At 51.6% G+C, this 13,050-nt stretch overlaps 1 protein-coding gene across 7 annotated transcripts in view; it reads right to left on the reverse strand.

Annotated features, from left to right (window-relative positions):
• Positions 1–1,604: 1,604 nt before the first annotated feature.
• Positions 1,605–13,050, reverse strand: part of LOC129395209 (melanoma-associated antigen 9-like) — a 69,835-nt gene continuing 58,389 nt past the window's right edge. For 4 of the 7 annotated variants that reach the window (XM_063601499.1, XM_055106142.2, XM_063601497.1 and 1 more), the window contains 3 exons: positions 3,499–3,585; positions 3,272–3,340; positions 1,605–3,196 (listed from right to left, as the gene is read on the reverse strand). In XM_063601499.1, coding sequence (XP_063457569.1) covers positions 2,184–3,131 — 948 coding nt within the window. In that variant the 5' untranslated portion in view covers positions 3,132–3,196; positions 3,272–3,340; positions 3,499–3,585 and the 3' untranslated portion in view covers positions 1,605–2,183. Of the gene's footprint in view, positions 3,197–3,271; positions 3,341–3,498; positions 3,586–4,346; positions 4,444–6,759; positions 6,875–7,313; positions 11,363–13,050 lie in introns of those variants that run through there. The other 3 variants (XM_055106143.2, XM_063601496.1, XM_055106144.2) reach the window with 3 other exon arrangements.

The raw sequence follows: 13,050 nt of genomic DNA on the forward strand, positions 1-13,050 counted from the left end.
TTCAGAAGGGAGGAAACATGATAGTGACCGGGGAAGGGCACTGTGACACGGGAACGTGCTGATGCCAGACAGAAGTGCTGATTATGTATTCGTCCCTTGTGCCCAGGAAAGAGAAGATCAAAGATGTGGATGAGCATTTGTAGGCGCTCCTACAACCTGTTGCATAGTAGGTGCTCAACAGGCAGCACCCAGCAGACAGTTCCCAGGGGACCCCCGGCATGCCATCCCCAAATTGTATTTGATGCTCATTGTCACCTTCTTTAGGCCTGCATTTAGTACCTTGGCCTCAGGGTCCTTCTTTTTGTTGCTTGAGAGACATGATGCATTGCTGAGAAGAGAAATGAAGTGCCAGTGAGGAGGTCTGCCTCCGGCTCAGGGCAGTGGGAACAGCACGGGCTCTAGAGGAATTCAGATCAGGGATCCGGTTCCAGCTCTGTTCCTTACTAGCCACCTGATCCTGGGAAATACCCAAGTTCTGTGAGCCTCTGGTTCTTCATCTGTGAAGCAGGTATGATGAGGCCCTTCCACTAGGACGGTTAGAGTGTGTGCAATGTAAGTGAAGCATCTGGCTCAGGGCCTGGCATTAAGTTAGAAGTTTAAGGAATGGCGGATGGCTGTCATATCTAATACTATTTGACCCTAGACCCTAGCACTCTGGGATTTCGTAAATGTTGTTGTTCTCCAAGACTTACCAGAGAATATACAGCTCAGTAGGACATGGGATAATCAGCCCCAACAGGAAGTTTCGTCAATAAAATTAAGTATTTCCTCTTAGCGAATGTGCTTCAAAATTTGGGTGTGCTGGAGTCTTGCGCAGCTGAATGCAGCTCAAAGCTCCTAGAATTTGAATCGAGGATCAACTCCTTTCCTCTCTCCCACCTGCTTTTGGATCCAAGACTGTGTTTTCACTTATTTTGTTAACACTCGAAATCTAGCCTTTGCTCACAATTGGTCAAATCCCACCTGAGATAACTTGATTAGAATGCCTTTTAAATACGATCAACTCTGGCTCTCCCAGACAGGCAGAAAAGCACCTGGCCAATGACTTCTGGGCTTCCCTTCTGGGAGATTCACCCTCATCTTGCAGGAAACCCTTGCAGATGATAGGTATCCATCACCTAGCCCCTGCACTGTGTTCAAGCGCACCGAGACAAGAGCGCGGGACGATTTCCTTCTATTCCTGCCCCAGGTGGAGACTCTTCTCTGTTCATCCACTATCCAAAAGGAACTGCTGAGCAGTCGTCCATTCCAGGCCTTTCTCTCATCCTCTGAGAATCTGGCTCTGGCACCACCCAGCTTCAATAGAATTACCTCCCCCAGAAGGAACTGCAGTTTCCCAAAGCCCAAAGGGCCCTGGCTCAGGGCATATACACTCGACTGCTGTCATCTAGAGCCCCAAACCCTCACCCATGTTTTATTTTCCTCTAGTTCTTAGAGGACATGGCACCACCTTAATTTTAGGATTGTAGCCCCTAGACTTCACCACCCTATGGCAAAGGGGTGGGTCTGGCTTACCGAGCATCTCTACTACTAACCCAGGGTGTTCCGAATAACAGATGTTCAGTGCATGTTTGAAGAAAAAATGAGCCAGTGAACAGGAAAAATTATTCTTTCAATTTTTATTTCTCTTACATGCTCAAAGAAGCCAAGCAAATCCAGGTATACATGTATATATTTTAATTTTACAGGAGAGAGAAAGAGGTATAAGGCAAGAATTAACTACATTTTCATTTCACTATTTCTTTATGAGCTCTATGTTGCTGCTAAGTTCAAGTTTCAAAAAAATTATTAATTCCTCTGCTATGTTATCTTGTCCCAATTCACAAAATAACAGGGATTTCCCCATGTGACTCAAAAGCAAGAATCTTACTCCTAAATAACATAAACAGCAATATGTGTGACTACTGTCATTCATTAACTTCGATGGTGAAGTTCATTAAACTGACCATTAAAAGAACATTTGAACAATTCCAAAAGGGAGCAAGGATAAATCTCCAAATCACCCAATAGACAAGGAACCCAGAGATGACATACAGTGTGCTCACTTCCACCCACTGCCACTGAGAACACTGATTGCTCTCTTCAAACACAGAGTGAAGAACGGGCCTCATGTCACATGGGGCAGGGCAGCTGCTGGATGGGGCCCTGACCCCACAAACTTTGGCACCGGCTGCGGCTGGTGCTCAGACTCCCTCTTGCTCCTCTCCCAAAACCTCTTCATAAAGGGATGGGTAGCAAATGGGCTCTCTTGCATTGAGCATGACCAAATAATTTATGACCTTCTCATAGCTGGTTTCAGCGTGGGCCTTGGAACCCCACAGGAACTCGTAGTGCGCAGGATCACTGCCGGGCACCTGCCGGCACTCCAGGTAGTTTTCCTGCACCCAATCTTGGGTGAGCAGCTTCCTGGGCTCCCCATAGAAAATGTGCTCCTTCCCAACATACACCCCCATCACACTCAACGCTTCCCAGATAACCTCTTCAGGGGCGCAGTTGTCTTTGGTTAGGATCACACCCAGGATAATGATCAGGAGGGCGGCCTTGGGCATGCTATGACCATCACCCAGCATGCTATCGCACGAGAGGCCAAGAGCAGTGACAAGGATGTAGGAGTGGCCGGCGGGGTCCACCTCCTTCACATCAGTGCCAAAGATCACCTGCATGAATTCGGAGGCTTTGCCGAAGATCACAGGAAAGTAGCGCTTGTAATTTTTGATGACGCTCTCCAGCATTTCCGCCTTTGTGACCGGCTCCTTGACTCGATATTTGTGGAGCAGGAAATGAACCAACTCAGCCACCTTCAATTTCAGTGCTTCTTGGAACATGAACTCCAGCTGAGCTGGGTCGACCGAGGGGCTTGGCTCTTCCTCTTCTTGACTGCTGGAGCCCTCATCGAATTGGCTCCATAAAGTGTAGTAGACGGAAAAGGAGGAGGAAGCGCCTCCCTGAGGACTCTGGGGAGGACTTGATGACCCAGAAGCAGACACCTCCTCCTCCTCGCTGTCAGAGGAGGAGGTAGTCTCCTGCTCCTCGCCTGTGGGTTCCTGTGCACCCATCAGGCCCAAGTCCTCTCCTTGGGCTTCAAGGTCTTCATCAGGCTTGCGGTGCGGACTCCTCTGCGCGAGAGACATGATGACTCTGGTCAGGGCAGCAGTCAGGAGCGTGGGCAGGAGCTGGGCGATGGAGACCCACAGGCCTGGGGAGAGAGGGAGTGTGTGAGAGACTTCAGCTGAGAACCGAACCTTGGAGGTTCTAACAAAGGCTGACTTACAGGTCTTCGTCAGTGCTGCTCTGGGGCCTCTTGGGGCTCCTGTCCTCCTGGTTAGCCTGTCCCGAGAACCTGAAGGAGGAAGTGAGAGGGCTACTCAGCGTGCAGCTAGCCTGCAGAGATCAAGGCTCTATGAGTGACAGTAGGGCGAATGGGGCCAGGTGCTATGGGGTCCCATGTGTGCTGGGGCAGGTGGGGCCCTTGGTGCACATTCAGGGTGAACACTTCACCTTCACTGCTGACACTGCCTGGGTCTCCTCTGCTCTGCGACCTGAGGACACTGTCTCAGACCAAGGCCTGCCGGCTTCCTGGAGCTCCTGGAAGAGGAATCGAGGGGCCCTTAGGCTGCAGACTGCAGGCAGAGCCCCGGTCCCTCAGTGCTGTCAAGAGGGCGGGCTGGACACTCTTGAGTTCCACACACTTTTGGGGTGGATGGTCCCCTCTGCGCTCACTCAGGGCCCTGACCTTTCTCCTGGCAGGGACTGGACTCTACTCCTCTACTTGCCTGAGAGTCTCTCAGATCAAGAGCTCACATCCCTGATATGGAACAGAAGGACATGCCCCAACCAACATCTGCCCACACCTGCCCAGGGTTTCCTCGGAAGTACAGTAAGAGATGTCTAAATTCAATGGGGTCCATGTGTCCTGGGGTGAGGATACTGCCTGGTCCTCATCTTGATGCCTGCAGGGTCTGGAACCCTCCCTCTGTTGACCTGAGGCCCTATCTCCAGGAGACACCTGAAGAGGAAGTGAGGGGAGTCCATCCACCCAGCGGCTTCCCTCAGCTGACACAAGGGGCAGGGTGGGGCTAGGTCCTCTGTGTTTGGTGAGTGGGGTTCCCTCAGTCTGCACCTGGACTCCTGGCAGGGCCTGGGACCCTCCCTCTGCTGACGTGAGTGCAGCCCCCTCAGACCAAGGCCAGCCCTCCCTGACACCAGTGATCCCAGGATAAAGGAGGGACCTCAGCAGACAGCCCTGCCCGGGCTCTCTAGGGTGACAGTAGGGGCAGGGCAAACTCTCTTGATCTGAGAGTTTCTCTGGCCTGGAGGTACCCTCGATCCTCCCTTAGGTTCCTCACCTGGACTGCTCTCCAATCCTGGGACCACTGTGTCTGTCGAACACAGGGCCTCCCTGTTTTGTCCACACACCCTCTTGAGAACAAAGTCCTCACCTCCCTGAGATCCAGAAACAGAGGTGAGGAGGCCCCACATATGTCACCCCTGCGTGGGGTGTCCGGGGCTGACCCCACCAGCTGAACCCTTCAGGTATGAGGTGGGTGTTCCAAAGTCCTCCTGTGGGTTATTCATCTTTACTCCTGCTGGGGCTTCTACTTCCTCGACCCTCAAACCCTTGAGATGAGCAGACATCTCCCTTTACACCAACGCCTCATCCCCCTGAGGGTTCCTCAACTTCCTGCCGTGGTACAAATGAGCTTGCCACTTAGCACCATCCTTGATCAGGCCCCCCGCCCCCGCCCCCAGATTTAAGAACAGAGTTCACCTAGACTCTGTGGGGTGGCTTCTTTCTGCGTTGGGGGTACCTCCATTCCTCATGAAGGGGGCACACCTTGGGTCCTGCTGATCCTGGGAGTCCTCCTTCTACTGACCAGGTGTGGAGCCCTCTGTTGAATCTCTCAGTGCCCCCGGGATCAAGGTACTCACCTCCCTGAGACCTCTCACCCCCAGTCACGTGGGAGAAATGAGAGCATGCCTCATGCCATTCCTGCCTGGGGCCACCTGGGGCTGAGAACAGGTGACACCAGTGTCTGTGAGGTCCTTTCTTTTTTGAGAGCGTGGAGGTACCTTCTTACCTTCAATCCTCACCAAACTTCCTCCCCGTCACTCCTGGAAGACCCTGGATTCCACCCTGTGCTGACCAGGTGTGGCTCCCTCTGCCGAGCTGAGGAAACCCCTCGGACCCAGGCCCCCACCTCCCTGAGACCCGGGAGGCAGAAGTGAGGGGCCACCTCATGGTCACTCATGCATGAGATACCCAAGGCTGACCAAAGGAGCAGGTTCCAGGGGGCCTCGTCGGTCTGGGTGTCCTCTAGGTATTCATATTTGCTTCTGACAGAATCTGGCCCCTTCCATTTTGCTGAACCAGAGATGAGTCTTGCAGACCAAGGCCAATTTCTCCCTTAGACCCTCTTTGAGAAAGTGTGTGTTGGGGGTGGAGGGGGCACTTCCCTTCCTCACCGTCCTGCCTGGGGCCTCCCAAGACTGACGGCAGGGGCAGGTTTCCTAGGTCTGGGATGAGAGGTCTGGTGAATCCTTCCTCAGGCCTCTGGGACTCCTCCTTCTGCTCACCTGAGGCCCCACTCCTCATACCACAGCCCTGTTCCCATTGACACCCGATCCCACCAGCCACAATGCACCACATGCGGCCACCGTGCCCGGGATCGCCCAGGCCAAGATCCCCACTGAGCTGGACTCCGGGGTCCCCTCTGTCCTCCGTCTTGTTCCTTCCCTGGTCTCCTAGAGGGCTGGGCCCCACCCCTCTGCGGACCTGAGTCTCTATCTGTCGGATTCCCGAGGCTGAATGAGGAGGGGCCTCGGTCTCAGATAGGGGCGGGGTGGGCCCCTTGTCCTGGGGTATTGGGTCCCCTCAGGCCTCCCTTGTCTCCCAGCAGGACCTGGGCCCTCCCTCTGTTCTCCCGCGGCCACGCTAACGATACCAAGCCCCTTCCCTCGGTCAGCCCAGGATGCAGATATCAGGATCCGCTTGCCTGACCGCCATGCCCGGAACTTCCCAGGGTCCACTGCAGGGGCAGTGACTCCCTCTATGGGGCCTCAGCCGTCCCTCAGGGTCCTGGCCCTGATGCCTGGCAGAGCCTGGCCCCTGCCCTCTCTTAACCAGTCCTGCCCTGGTCACACCAAGCTCTGACCCAGAGTCCCCTGGGGCTTAAGCGGTGGGGTGGCGAAGGGTGGCCCACAGCCTGAGAAGTCCGCCCCCGGGGTGGTTCAGGGCTGGCAGCAGGGGTGCTGCTGGATTATTTGGGGCCCTCTATCTGGGGTGGGGGCGTCCTCAGTCCTCCCTCAGCGTCTCATCTTGCCTCCTCACAGAGCCTGGGCCCGCTTCCCTCTGCCGATCTTCAGCCACCACTCAGGACCAAGCCCTTGCTACTCTCTGACCCCCAGTGCCCAAGTCAGAGGCCTTACATCCGGGCACCCGGAGCTTCCCTGGGTTGACAGCAGGAGCCGAACCGGATTCTGCCACGGGAGACTTGGGGGTGGGGTGGAGTGGGGGGGGGGGGGTGAGGATGGAGGTGGGGAACCTGAGGCTGTAGGTCATGGTGGTGGTGGCTGGGTTAGGGGTGTGGAGGCGTTCAGCCCTCCCTCAGGGTTCTGACCTTGATGCCAGTCAGAGCCTGGGCCCAGCCTGATAAGCCCGACCCCGCGGGGTGGTCCAGGGCTGGCACAGGGGTGCTGCTGTATTATTTGGGGTCCTCTATCTGGGGCGGGGGAGTCTTGAGTCCTCCCTCAGGGTCTCACCTTGCCTCCTCACAGAGCCTGGGCCCGCTTCCCTCCGCCGATATCGACCCGCCCCTCACAGCGAGGCCCCAGCTACTCTCTGAGCCCCAGTGTGGGAGTCACTGGCCGTACATCCGGGCACCTGGGGCTTCCCTGGGTTGACAACAGGGGCGGAACCAGATTCTGCCGCGGGAGAGTTGGGAGGTGGGGTGGAGTTTGGGGTGGGGTGGGGTGGGGTGGGGTGTAGAGTGGAGCTGCGGATGGGGCTGGGGAACCTGGGGCTGTAGGTCATGGTTGGGTTGGGGGGGCCCAGCCCTCCCTCAGGGTCCTGACCGTGATGCCCGGCAGAGCCTGGGCCCTGCCCTCTCCTAACCAGCCCTGCCCTGGTCACACCAAGCTCTCACTCCAGAGTGCCCAGCAGCTTGAGCGGCGGAGGGAGGGGGTCGGCCCAGCCTCACAAGTCAGCCCCAGATCGGCCCCCGGGTGGTCCAGGGCTGGGAGCAGAGACGGCACTTGGTTCTTTCGGGTCCTCTATCTGGGGTGGGGGCATCCTCAGTCTTCCCTCAGCACCTCACCTTGACTCCTCACAGAGCCTCGGCCCGCTTCCCTCCACCGGCGTCAAGCCGCCCCTCAGAAGGAGGCCTCTCCCTTCTCTCTGACCCCAGTGCGCGCGTCAGTGACGTCACATCCGGCCCCCAAGCCTGGGGCTTCCCTGGGTTGCCAGTAGGGGCTGAACCGGGTTCTGGCGGAGTAGGGGTGGGGATGGGGATAGGGGCCCTCAGTCATCCCTCAGGGGGTCCCGACCTTGATGCCTGGGTCTCGATCCCCATCCTCTGCCCATTGGGTCTGCTCCTCTCGGACCAAGTCTCTGACTCCCAGTCACATGAGGTGGCAGTGAGGGGAGGGGTGCGGTCAGGGTGACAACATTGCCAGGGTCTCCCAGGGCTGACAGGAAGGGCTGAGCTGGATTCTGTGGCCCCTCTATGTGGGGAGGGTGGACCTTCAGTCCCCTCTCAGGAGGGTTCTCCTCCTGGCTCCTGGCTCTTTGATGAAGTGATGTGTGGGAGATGATCTGTTTATGTCACCTTTGAGCATTTGCCCAGCTGCACGCGTTGCAGACAATGGCTGCGGGTCCAAGGCTAGATGCTCCCTGGGGGGCTGCAGCACCTGTGATTGTAGGACCTGTGAGAGAAGATGCACACCTTCCCATGGGGGCTCCTCCCCAGCCAGAGCTAGACTTTGCAAACCTTTTGTCCTAAAAGATTTATTTTTACACGGAAGAGGCTGAGCAGCAGCAAGAGATTTGGAGAAGCCATGTGTTTTGAAGGTATCGAACACAGCAGAGTCCAGATTAGCGATTTTCATATTTTAATTCTCATTCACATGGTAATAAATTTTACATTGTATGTGTACGTTATATATGGTATTGTACATTTTGTTTATATCTACGTTTATATACATACCTGTTTTAGACATTATATACATCTATGCTTATATGTATACATACACGCATATATATCTTTATATCTTATATATACTTACATGTATATATCTTTAGCTACATATTCGCTTGTATTTCTAGACTTTATACTATATATATGCACACATATTTTATTAATATCTACCCATAGTATGTGGCCTTCACACATACTTACTATTCTATTCCTAGTTCATTGTTTATATTCCATTAAAATAATAATTTTTTGGAAGGCTGATCTTCTCCTACTAAGTTTGTTTCAGGTGGTTGTTAGCAGAACTCTGGAGCCATAGTGTCTCAATCAACTCAAATTTCCTGGTGTCCTGATATTACTCCAGGGCTACTGGCATCAGATTTTGTGGTGCTGCCTCAGATTGCGCGATGATGTGGGGTGGAATGTTAAACACTTTCTCCCATCCATCCCGTAATCTGCCATCTATGCAGGGTACAGACCTCCTCGATTTCCCTGCTGCTCCCTGGACCCAAAACACAAGTACCAGTTTAGCACAGTCTTCAGTCATCCCCAGGGCTTTCTCTGTTTTGATGGTTTTTTTTTTTTTAAATCTTTTCCCTCCTATATTTTTTCCGGGGTTGATTTGGGGAGCAGAGCACAGCAACCTGAGCTTGGTTGTCACTTTGGCAATGACAGTTAAGGCACTCACTCTGTATTTAATTTAAGTAGCATTTACATCTTTGCCATATTCTGTTCCCCATCAAGGAATATGGTATACAGATCCATTTACTTGAGATTATTTCCTGAGTCTATCAGCAACTTTGCACAGTTGCTTCCATAAAGGTCTTGTCAGGCTCTTCTTATTTACATTTTGGATTTTAATGCTTCTGTGAATGGTGTATTTTCTATTTTCTATTTTATGCACTAAGTTGCTTTTGTGTGGCAAGGCTCTTGATTTTGCTTCAATGACCTTCTGTATGATGTTTTCTGAAGTCTTTTATTCATTTGAATATTCAATGTGTCTATTCCTTTGAATTTTCTATGTAGATAATCATATAGTTAACAAATACCATATTTCTTTGCAGTCTTCATATCTCATTTTCATCTTGACATCCATAGCTCTGGCTCTTTTTCATTTTGATATTCACTGCAGATGTAGGTGGTAGTGGTGACAGCATATGTCAACGACTTGTCACTGCCGTGAATGGCAGAGCTTCTGACATTTCACATTTATGTATGCTTGCTGCCGATTTTAGGAAATGGAAGTTCCTTTTAATGTTAGTTTGCTAAACATTGTTAATTTGTACTTACATAGATTCATTTCAGAGCCTTTTCCTGTACCCATTGTCATGACTGAATGTTTTTTTCTAGTCTATCTGGTATGCAGGGAATTAGAATTGAATTTTTTTCTAACATTTAATCCTATTTTTATTCCATGCATACAGGCAGCTTGTTCGTTTAATCCACTGTTGTGTTGGATATGTGATTATCTGTTTATGACATTTGCTGCGATGTGTGTGAACACTTGCCTCACAAATTCTTTTCATGAGTGCTCGGGTGCCTTCATCTGTTTATGAATCTAGGAGAGCGAGCCTGGGAGAATGAGTTAAACAATTGCCCATTTTGGATGCATTGGAAGAGTTGAGATAAGATGGTGATTCATTTTCCCTTGCCACTTGGCTGAACTGGCTTCCAAAATTTCCTGTCCTGGAATATTTGAGGGTAGATTGAACTTTGAATACACTTTCAGTTTGTGGAAGTACCATTGGTTTTATCCATTCACCTCTTCAAGGACATCTTGGTTGGTGATTATGAATAAACTACTATATACATTCGTGTACACGATTTTCCATGTGAGAACCAGTTTCCAATTCACTTAGGTAAAACCTAGTAGTACGACTGATGGATCTAAGGGTAAGTCTATGTTTTACTACATAAGAAAGGGCCAAAAGGCCTTCTAGAGTGAATGAAACATTTTTCTTGTCTACCAGCTATGAATGAGAATCCCACATCCTCTCCAGAATTTGATATTCTCAGGTATTTGAATTCTATCCATTGTAATAGGTGGGTAGAGGAATCTTAGTGCTGTTGACATTTGCATTATTAGTGAATAATTATGGTGATCATCTTTTCATGTGTGTATCTTCATTGGTGAATGTATGTGTATTTCTGCGTGTCTTCACTGGTGAATGTCTTCAAATCATTTACATCTTTAGCTGGCTTCTTTGTTTTCAAAGGTTGAATGTTAAATGTTTGGTATTTATTCAGCATATGAGTTCTTTATCAGATATCAGATTACTAATATTTTCTCTCCATCTATATAGTTTTTTCCATTCTTCTAACAGTATTTTTTTTTTTTTTTTTTTGGAGATGGAGTCTCACTCTGTCACCCAGCCTGGAGTGCAGTGGCGTGATCTCGACTCAGTGCAACCTCTGCCCCCTGAGTTCAAGCGATTCTCCTGCCTCAGCCTCCCAAGTAGCTGGGATTACAGGTGCCTGCCAACGTGCCCGGCTATTTTTTGTATTTTTAGTAGAGACAGGATTTCACCATCTTGGCCAGGCTGGTCTTGAACTCCTGACCTCGTGATCCACCTGCCTCAGTCTCCCAAAGTGCTGGGATGACAGGCGTCAGCCATCGTGCCCGGCTGAGATTCACAGGAAAACCACGATCGGAGGGGTGTAAGTTTGTAGGAAAGAGGTTTTTAAGTGGCAGCATCTCTGCATGATTCAAACTCTGGAGGCATATGCATAAAGTCCAAGAAACACATGAGAAAATTGTACTTCTTGGAAACTAAGGAGCTCACAAATGATGAAATGTGATTCACACCGATTTGTAAATGAGCACCCATTTGTAAGTGAGCAGGCCGAGACAGGGAGATCCACCTGCAGACCATGGCTGGACTCTGGATTAATCCATTCCCATGTCTGCATTCTCTTATGGCCTCTTCCCACGTCTCCCAGGACTCTGCCAGCTACTGTCAAATTAAAAATCACAGGCAGGGATACCTCTGGGTTCTGGTGTGTGGGTGTTGGGGCTCTCTGCACGCCCTGATTTCAGAGCTCTTTTGATGTCTGTGCCCAGTTGTGTCTACGGTAAGAACCTGAATCTATTTCCTCTGATCAGTCAAAGAAGTTCGTCGATGATAGCATGTGTTCTAAGATGAACACCCCAAGTGACCAGAAAAGGCTGCTTCCTAAGTTAAAACATGACATGACATCTTTTAAATTAATTTTTGACTCCAAAAGAAAGGAGAAGGAAGGAAGGGAGGGAAAGAGAGAGAGAGAGAGAGACGGAAGGAAGGAAGGAAGGAAGGAAATAAGGAAGCAGAGAGAGAGAGAGAGATGGAAGGAAGGAAGGAAGGAAAGAAGGAAGCAAAGAGAGAGAGAAAGAGAGAAAGAAAAAAGGAGAGGAAAGGAAAGTAGGAAGGAAGGAAAACAAGAAAGAAAAAGTGGGGGCATAGTGGGGGAATCAAGGAAGGAAGTAAAAAACCCCACCGGATCCAGTACAGACATAAAAGCCAAACGTAAATCCTGTCCACCAGACACTAATGAGCACCCTCTAAACTGCAAACCCGTAGGACTCCTTGGTAGTATGTGTCACCTCCACAACTATCAAGGGCAATTCTGCACCGGCATAATCTCCAAAACCTCGTCCTTCAGAGAGAGGCCCTCAGGAAAAGGTCAATGATCTCAGATTCCTTGATGGGCAGGGAGAAGAGACAGACCTCCTCCAGGGACATGATCTTTATGTCCTGGACCAGGCGGCCCAGCTTGGTGACAGGCGTCTACTCCTTATCCTCTGTCTTGCCTCTGTGAGCTCCGCGGCCCCAGCCCGGAAGCCAGTGCCGAAGCCTCGGGGGAAGCCAGCGCCGTTCCCCATCCCAGGGCCGCCCCACTGCACCGGCGTCATCCGCCGTTTAGTGTTTCCCAGGGGAAGCAGCCCTGGGCTATTTTTTTTTTTTTCAGACAGTATCTCCTTGTGTCCCCCAGGCTGGAGTGCAGTAGCACGATCTCGGCTCACTGCAGCCTCTGCCTCCCAGGTTCAAGCGATTCTCCTGCCTCAGCCTCCCGAGTAGCTGGGATTACAGGCACCCGCCACCACGCCCAGCTAATTTTTGTATTTTTAGTAGAGATGGGGTTTCACCATGTTGGCCAGGATGGTCTCGATCTCTTGACCTCGTGATCCGCCCGCCTCTGCCTCCCAATCCTGGCCTATTTTTTGAGACAGAGTCTCACTTTGGCGCCGGGGCTGGAGTGCAGTGGCACAGTCAGGGCTCACTGCAACATCCATCCCGCGGGTTCAAGCCATTCTCCTGCCTCGGCCTCCCGAGTAGCTGGGATCACAGGCGCCCACCACCACACCTGGCTAATTTTTGTATTTTTAGGAGAGATGGGATTTCACCATGTTGGCCAGGCTGGTCTTAACTCCGGTCCTCAAGTGATCCGCCCACCTTGGTCTCCCAAAGTGCTGGGATCACGGGCGTGTACCACTGCGCCGGGCGAATTTTTATATTTTTAGTAGAGAAGGGGTTTCACCATGTTGCCCAGGCTGGTCTTGACCTCCTGGACTCAGGCAATCCTCCTGCCTCAGCCCCGCAAAGTGCTGGGATTACAAACCTGAGCTGCTGCGCCTGGCCTGACTTAGGTTTTAAAGACAGTTGGACGTCAGGTCCCATTCCTCCTCTGCCCTGGACCCCTTAGTGGCTCCCACCTCCTGCAGGACAAATCCTCCTGGTGCCCACAGGCCCTGCTAATCCATGCCTGTCACCTTTCTGACTCGAGGCCAACAGACCTCCCGGCTGGGCCACCCCATCCCCAGCACAGTCTCCGCTCCGAGCTCCACACCAGCTGTACCCAGTGCACCAGTTCCCCAGACACCGCG

This window comes from Pan paniscus, chromosome X, assembly GCF_029289425.2.
Source record: "Pan paniscus chromosome X, NHGRI_mPanPan1-v2.0_pri, whole genome shotgun sequence".
NCBI lineage: Eukaryota > Metazoa > Chordata > Mammalia > Primates > Hominidae > Pan > Pan paniscus.